General features: G+C 45.0%; 1 protein-coding gene across 1 annotated transcript; it reads right to left on the reverse strand.

Moving 5' to 3' along the window:
• Positions 1–1,187: 1,187 nt before the first annotated feature.
• On the reverse strand, positions 1,188–4,802 carry ARF6 (ADP ribosylation factor 6). Its single transcript, XM_054971559.1, has one exon. It carries the CDS (start codon positions 4,753–4,755, stop codon positions 4,228–4,230), a length of 528 nt encoding a protein of 175 aa, XP_054827534.1. The 5' UTR covers positions 4,756–4,802; the 3' UTR covers positions 1,188–4,227.
• Positions 4,803–8,754: the final 3,952 nt, after the last annotated feature.

Genomic DNA, 8,754 nt, shown 5'->3' on the forward strand with positions numbered 1-8,754 from the left:
CTATGCCTGCGTGAAAAAATGTCTTGTTTTTAGAACCATTACAGCATTCTGATTTCCAAGAAATGTTTGATTTATGAATGCAGCTACTGCTTAAAATTGAGCCTTCCCAAATTGAAGTCCCAGTTGGTTCTAGAATTCATCAGCGACGATGAACTTCAGTTTTAGCATTTAAGTACATGCACGTACTGGGGGCATAGGATTTATATAGGAGAATACTATTAATAAAATGGAACAATTCAATTTTCCACTTTGAAAGGATGACACAGTAGAAAAATCTTTAGTTCATGAAACTGGGTACGCTCTTCATGCTTTAACTTTGATTCCTGAGAAAACTGAATGTTCCCTTAGAGTCCAGAAGCAACGTACAAGGTGAGCATATTTTAAAAAGCAGGTTTTTTTTCATCTGGCAAGCCTATCTAGAACATTTCTTCACATTTATGCATAAGGCAAGCTGCATGTTAAGATCCCCGATTGTTAGTGGATCACCTTAAGACTGGTTTGAGTGTTAGGTTGAAACACAGCAGCAGTTGTCAGGCCTAAATGCCTCCTCAAACGACAACCCTCCATTTTCAGTCTCATATCTATTTGCACGAATCTCCTGCACCTTCAGCTTTGTGGGACCATATGCTATGACACCTACATTGCACGCTCTCAGCGCCAGTTACTGAAGACTTGAATTGCCGGCATAATCACTCACAAGAAAACACAATCAAATACTGAGTTATATTTTATTTCCATATGGTAGCAAAATCCACTCCATGGGTTTGTTTCTTTTGTACTTAGTTTCTGCACTTTCCACCTTAAAATCCTGGCGCTTTTCACTTTGTATCCATATTTTAACCTTCTCTCATTTCTGAAGCATGCCTTCAGTTTTCAAGCTATTCTTCCTTCCATGTTGTTGTTTAAGTACCTGACCCCTGTGCATTTTATGCCGCTATGTACACTCCGTGATCCTTAAAACAGAATTCCATATAACTGTGTAAATCGAATCAGCTACAGAGAAGGATGTGGGACTGGAAGCTCAACAGCAGATTACATTTCAGCTATCAAGACGTCCCAACACCCTCCATCCATCAGGAAATATCCTTGAGACAAACTTTTCAGTACCTGCTAGAGGAAGTAAACTTCCAGAAGCAAGCGTTCAATTAACCATTGTTCTCTCACATTCAATCATAACAGGAGAGGCGAACTGTGTAATTGCTTTATTTTCTGCTTATTAGTTCTTTTACCAACACTACAACCATATTGCGAACACAAAAAAATCCTGTTTACTTTATTCAGGGAGATCACAGTCTACAGACTCATTCACTTATTGGACAAAGTTAACGCCATTCAAAAATGTATTCAGTTGCACTTCATAGAGTCACATGAACATAGAACTTCTATTGTACTGAATTGGAAACCTTACAGATTGCATTTAATTTTGCCAGATGTGGGTAAAGGTCTAAAGCCATTGTTTTGATGGCTAGGTTGAGCCAGAAAGACAAAACCTTAGTTCTCTTTAAAAAGGCATTTAAAATGAAATCCACTGTCATTTTTGTTCAGTAGAAAAAGTTATTTGATGCATTCGCCATGTTTTACTCAACTTCACGGTTTTCACCCAAACTGGAGACTTAAAAAAAAAAGTTTATTCTTTTTACCCACAAAACTGATATACCAGAAGAATATTTTTTTAAAAAAGAAGTACACCGTTACGAATTCAACTTAACGCAGAAGTTGTACGATGATTTGATTCTGCCCCTGGTTTATTGAAAAGGATACAATAAATTCAACACCAAAGGTAAAACCAGCCGTATTTTTCACTGCAATTAAGATTTACAATAAAGTTTGAGAACCATTAACAGATCTTCAAGTTTTCCAGTTTTAGGCAACTACTTTGTGCTTGGCTTTAGTTATTCCAGAAGAAAATGGTTAACTGATTACAGACTTTTGTTTTGTATCACCACTCTTTTATCAATGTTGCCTGGAAGAAAAATTAGTTTTTGAACACAGCTAGAATGTAGCAATTCATTTCTCTTTCAGACTTTTAAAAAGTTTAGTAAAACTGTTTCTGAACAACTGCTGTATTTCCTATAATTAATTTTGTTGCTCTGATTCTAATTTTAAGTAAACAATCCCATCAGATTTGGGAAATTTTTTTAAAAAGGAAAAGGAGCTACAGTATAAGCTTATTCAGAACCAGAGCCGAAGTTATTTTTCTGTTAAGTGATGCTAAGAATTCAGTTTTAAGAAGTGAATTCCTCATTACTTTTATCCCCGTTAAACATCTTTGGTACAAGCTCTAGAGTCCACAATTTTAATAGCAAAGTCAACACTGAAGAAGTGTAGAGTAATGCCCCAATTTTAAACTTATACCCTTTAGAAAATTCAATTTTGTTCTGGTTTTGTAGCAATACATTCCTAAAATTCCTCAGATGAGTTATCCTCCTTGAGGAAATCTGAAATTAATCCTTAAGGCTGAATAAGAACCAGCTGTTTTACATTTTTGCACCCAGTATTAATACTTGATTGAAACCATTTTTATGCTAACCTGAATTCACAATCATTTCCCCGCCCTGCCGCATACAACTAACTCAGACATATGTGAAAGCTGTGATATGGAAAAGAAGATGCTTGCCCTTGAAGAATGAAACCTGGAAGTTTACATTCATATAGTCGTTTGCTCATGCTCCATTCCACATTCATTAAGTAGTCTTCCAAGGCTTTATAAATTAACAGTACAATCCCACGCAGTTGCTCCAACCTAAGCCAATGATTTCAGTGGGTTTGGGATGGAGTAACCTTTGCACAGGACTGCCTGTTAGGTGCCCAATGCAGATCAAATAAAGCACGACCAGTTTCTCAGCTACTTCATTCAAGTTAACGGCATCTACAAAAAAAATCATCACACCTTGCTTTCATTTTGATATTTCATAATAAGTTCTAATGACTGACTAACTTATTCAAATCATGATATAGGAGCCGGTGCAGTTCCCAACACTAACAGTGAAATCCCAAGAAGACTTACTCCAGTCGAAGCCCACCGATTTCAATGCGCTTAGACTGGAGTAACTCTACTTAGGATTTCACTGCAAGTTAGTAAAGGTGTGTCTTAGAAGCCAAGAGAAAAATGTGTAAGTATTTTACCTAAGTTTTTAGAAGCTTTCAAACCAGCTAGGATACTGCCATTGTTATCCCAATTGTTAAGACAAGAATAGTTTTAACATTCAAGTTGACTATAGGCTTATGTAATTAAGAAAAAAAAAACCCTTCACATGTCCCACAGTGATGTTTACAAATTATTGCTGTGTCTTATGAAAATAAAACATTTTTGCACCAAGAGTAATGTAACTAATTAATATGGCAACTGAAAATTAATCTTACAAAATAAAATACAGGAACTACAGGTTTGACATGTATCTTATCATCCTGCATATGGTTGCTATTTAGAATGGAACCTTATTTGCACCCTTATTTCATGCATGACACTCAGTTCATAACTCTCTATAGCTAAAATTTGTAATGGTTCTTGCTATAGTCATTGTCAGGCCTAATAAAGACCAGGTCTGAGAAGAAACCATACCTTTATCCAAGATGGTATCTTTTCTAATTTATCAACTACCAGATAAATAAGATCACTTTAGTTCTCTTCTTAATTACAAGTAAACTCTTGCCATAAAGAGGACAGAATACAGTTTGGTCATAAGCAATGGTTTGCAGTTTACTAGATAACAGAGACCGATCAACATATTCTGCAAGGACGCAAAAAGAAGCAAATCTACAGCTGATGATAATGAAGGGGTGGGCGGGGGGGGGGGAGAGAAGTAGAATCAGAAAGCATACGTTTAAAAAGTGATACCTCAGCCCCGGGACTCAAACAAATTAAGTCAAACTATCAGAATACGGGCTCTAAAGAGAGGAAAAAGTTACTTTGCAAGGCTATAATGTGTCCTGTCTCCCCATTACGCTGGAAGTTTGCCACAGAAACTAGTTCTTGTGTTCATTCACAGTTGAAGACTAGAGCATCTTAACGCCAAGCAAGGATTGCATTAAGTTGGAGATCCAGTCAGGAGCGCAGAAGAAGAGGGTGGTAACTGGAGAAAAGGGGGGCCAATCATCATAATCCTACAGATGCTTAATTTTTGAACATTTCAGTATGAAGAATTATTTTCTGTGAAACCATACAGTATTTATTTTCCCCTCTAAACACTCTTGAAGACTAATAATAGTGTTTTGTTTAAGTAATCATTAGGATTTATAGTTAGATGTTAACCATGTCAGCCCTTCATAGAGTCCATCCCCTGAGGTGGCACAGGACGGCTGAACATACCAATTCCTATCCCTGATGCGAGTCAGGCCCAATTTTTCTTGGATCTCATGCGGCTTCATGGCATCAGGAAGGTCCTGCTTGTTGGCGAAGATAAGGATGATAGCATCCCGCATCTCTCGGTCGTTGATGATGCGGTGCAGTTCCTGCCGGGCCTCGTCGATGCGGTCCCTATCGGCGCAGTCCACCACGAAGATCAGGCCTTGAGTGCCCGTGTAGTAATGCCGCCACAGCGGCCGGATCTTGTCCTGGCCCCCCACATCCCACACGTTGAACTTGACGTTTTTGTACGTCACCGTCTCCACGTTGAAGCCGACGGTGGGGATGGTGGTGACCGCCTGGCCCAGCTTCAGTTTGTAAAGGATGGTGGTCTTGCCCGCCGCGTCCAGGCCCAGCATCAAGATCCGCATCTCCTTGTTGCCGAAGATTTTGGACAGCACCTTGCCCATGGTGGCGGCAGGGGAGGGGCAGGCATCCACAGGAGGGTGAGGGGAAGGGGAAGGGCGCGCCAGCAACAGCGGAGCCCCTCGGAGCCCAGAGGCCTGGGAGGCCGACCACTGCTGAGGAGAACCACCAGCCTCCCCTCAAAGGGGCTGAAGGGCCAGCGGGTCAAAGGTCGGGGCTGGGCAGCGGCCCAAGCAGTCCCAGGGCCCAGCAGGGGCGGGGCTCGCGGGAGGGGCGTGGCCTCCGAGGGCGGGCGGGGCGTGGCCTCCAACGGTGGGCTCGCGGGAGGGGCGTGGCCTCCAAAGGGCGGGCTCGCGGGAGGTCGTGGCGCCAGTCAAGCCCCGGCGCCCCCTCCTTCCGCTGCCTCCGAAGACTCTCCCGGGCGACGGCTGGCGGCTGAGGGGAGAGAGGAGAGCGACGGCCGGTCAGTCGGAGGCTCCGTGAGGGAGAGAGGGCCGGCCGGCCCGCCTGCTTCGCGGCCCCCGCCCGCTCCGGTTACCTGGCTCCGCGCCGGCTGCGCTGCTGGCCCCTCCGGGGGCTCTCGAGGGCGGCCTCCCCGCCGGCCCGCCTCGCCTCTTCCCTCGCAAACTCCCCGGCTGGCTCGCGGCGGCGGCCGGCTGCACGGCGCATGCGCACACCCAACTCGCCTGACGGGCTCCTGCGAAAGAGGCACCGCCCCACCGGCCGAAGCAGAAAAGGGAGGGGAGCGCGCAGGCGCGTTTCTTCCCCTCTCCTAGGCCTGCGTAGAGCCAACGGTGTGTGAGGGAAAGAGAAGGCGCCGTTGCGCATGCTCGCTGAGTTACACCGGCACGTTCTCGGCCACTAGCTCCGCCCACCCGCCACGCCCTCACAAGGCTCACAATCCCCCTCGTATGAGCAGACATTAGCAAGGAACGGCTGCGCTATCAGTGAAAGCCGATTGCGCATGTGCAAAACAAGACCTCCGATTGTTTCTTGCTCGGCGCGCACCGAGTCTAACGAAGCGCATGCGCACTGCTAACTACAAGCCAAATTCCGTCCTCTGCGCAGCTATAGTGACAACCGAACCCGGAAGAACAGAGGCGCCTCCGGGTAGAATTTACCTCAAGTGCCCGGAATAGGGGCGCATGCGTAGTAGCGTCCTCACCTAAAGTGGCCTCGCAGTAGGACGCATGCTCACTGGAGCACCTATGTCTGAGACCGGATCGAACTGCGCACGCGTATAAACTAGAGGCGAGGCCATCTATGAGGAGATCCTGCGTGGCTGACGTCATCAACTGCGTGTCTATCCGTAGCTTTTTCTTAAAGGGCCGGGAAGACAATAATGCTGTAAATTTCATATTTAATATTTGGGTTTACCTGTTCAAGCAGCAACGTGAGTTCAGGGCAAGCAGATATATGCAAATGGTTCGTTATTTCCAGGATGTTTCCCTGAAAAAAAAATCCCTCTTCTGATTTGCAGCTGATCTCATGCAAAGCTTATCTTGGTCATAGCTCCAGCTTGGTTTGAGAACTTTGACTGGTGACTTGTTGAGAACCTCGTGTTTTCAGCCGTTGCATGTCAGTTCTTGCAGAGCAGAGGGTAACGGAGAGAGAAGCACTGTTCCACACACTTTGTTTCATAAAAGATATACAATGGCGGGGAGAGGGTCCTTAACTCATAGCTGAATTATGGCGACCCCTGGCGGGGTTTTCATGGCAAGAAACTAACAGAGGTGGCTTGCCATTGCCTGCCTGGTCTTCGTTGGAGGCTTCCCATCCAATTACTAATCAGGTCCGACCCTGAGATCTGAGATCTGGCAGGATCAGGCTCTCCAGGTCAGGGTACATGGGGTGGGGGGAGGCTACGAATAAGAACAGCAGTGAATTCAGGCCACAGCTCTGTTAAGTGAACCTTGCTGGAGGCATTAACGTGGGAATAAAATCTGTGCAAAGGATCAGCATAAGAATTGACCTGCCCTGTGTCTGATGAGAAGTAGAAGATATAAGGAAGTGGGGCCGTAGTTGGGTTGCCATCCTCTAGGTGGTGGCTGGAGATCTCCGGGAAGTGCAACTAATCTCCAGGCAACAGAGATCTGTTCCCCTGGAGAAAATGGCTGCTTTGGAAGGTGCTCGCAAGTCTAAAAAGTGCCCGATGTACCGGCATGTAGGGTGCACAGAGCACTTTGGGAACGTGAAGACAGGCAAAAAGAAGGGCAAAATGAAGGGCAAAAAGGAGGCAAAAAGTACCTGCTAAAAGAAGAGCCAGAACAAAAGCCAGAAAAAGGAAGGTGGCAAAAATCAGCAAAAAGCGCTGTCCTTATACTCTAGGTAACCACTACATGATGTGGTGGTGGCAAAGAGTGCCCTCAAGTCATAGCTGTCTCATGGTGACCCCTGGTGGGGTTTTCATAGCAAGACACTAACAGAGGTGGTTTGCTACTGCCTGCCTCTGCAACCCTGGTCTTTGTTGGAGGTCTTCCATCCAATTACTAACCATGGCTGATCTGACCCTGTTCAGTGATCCAATGAGATCAGGCTAGCTTGGGCTATCCAGGTCACGGCACTACATGATGTAAGTGAGGTTAATTAATATGGACATTAGCAGGGCTTTTTTTCTGGGAAAAGAGGTGGTGGAACTCAGTGGTGGAACTCAAGACCGCACAATGACATCACTTTGGGTCACTGGAACAAGGGGGGAGTTTTTAAAAGTTTAAATTGCCCTCGGCGAAAATGGTCACATGGCCGGCGGCCCCGCCCCCTGATCTCTAGACAGGGGAGTTTAGATTGCCCTCCGCGTCAAGCAGTGCTGAGGAGAATCTAAACTCCCCTCTGTCTGGAGATCAGGGGGCGGGGCCACCAGCCATGTGACCATTTTTAAGAGGTGCCGGAACTCTGTTCCACCACGTTCCCACTGAAAAAAAGCCCTGGACATTAGGTACATGTCTAAATTTTAACTGGGTAATTTGGATTAATCCGGGCTAGGTTTGGCAGTTGGCATACTTGAGTATACCGCAGGAAAATAAGGGGTGAATGATTGGTCATAGGGCTTGGAAGGAGATGGAAGTCCGGATATCTGGGAATCAGGAGCGGCAGGTTCCTGGAATGTTAACGTTTCATGGTAAATAACTATGTATCATTAAAGCCCTATGTTTGATAGGCGGTTCTGAGCAGGTTCTAAGGAAGGAAGTAGTACCTTGGTATTTATTTATTTATTTATGTTATTTATATTCCTCCTTCACTGAGACTCAAGGCAGACTACATAGTGTGAGATTAGTACAATCAGTGGCAAGGACAAGGGCAGGCATTTCCATACAGTGTCAAGAACATTTCCATCAACAATTTCCATAAACAATGTCATGGGGTAAAAGAATATAAGTTTACAAAGATATAGTATTAGCAAGGATCCAGTATGGGGTTGAGGAATAGCTGAAACCAAACATAATCAATTCTAGGACTTATATTGAACAACGTAAAGCACAGGTAGTATATAGGAGTACATATTTAAAGCAACAGATAATATGTAAGGCAACATAATGGTGAAATCTATGGTTTCTAACTCATTTGCGAAACAGCTGGGATCCCTTTCCTACAATACCACCCTCTTAGCTGAGAAAAAGGTCTTTTTGACTCATTCGGTTTTGCATCGTTTGTGGAAAGCCAGGAGCATGGGGGCTCTCCTGGCCTCCTCAGGTAGGCTGTTCCATAGGGTAGGGGCCACCACAGCGAAAGCCTGTGTACGGGCTGCTGTTGATTTTGCCTATGTACAGGCCGGCACCTGCAAGAGACCCTGTTCAGATGAGCGAAGCTGCTGTGCAGGGACATAGGGAAGGAGGCGGTCATGTAGGTATGCTGGACCAAGGCCATGAAGGGCTTTGTATGTAATAACCATTACCTTGAACTGAGCACGGTAACTGATAACTGATGTAGCTTTGATATACAAAATGGATCCAAGTACTATAATATAAGTTATGCATAAGTTGCAAGAAACTGATCTTTATCATACTTGGAGATTTACCAGTCTATTTCAGGTTTTGCATAGGAAT

Source organism: Eublepharis macularius, chromosome 2 (genome assembly GCF_028583425.1).
Source record: "Eublepharis macularius isolate TG4126 chromosome 2, MPM_Emac_v1.0, whole genome shotgun sequence".
Classification (NCBI taxonomy): Eukaryota; Metazoa; Chordata; class Lepidosauria; order Squamata; family Eublepharidae; genus Eublepharis; species Eublepharis macularius.

Coding starts and splice junctions, on each gene's coding strand:
- ARF6 (XM_054971559.1), bottom strand. CDS start 4,755: ATGGGCAAGGTGCTGTCCAAAATCTTCGGCAACAAGGAGATGCGGATC.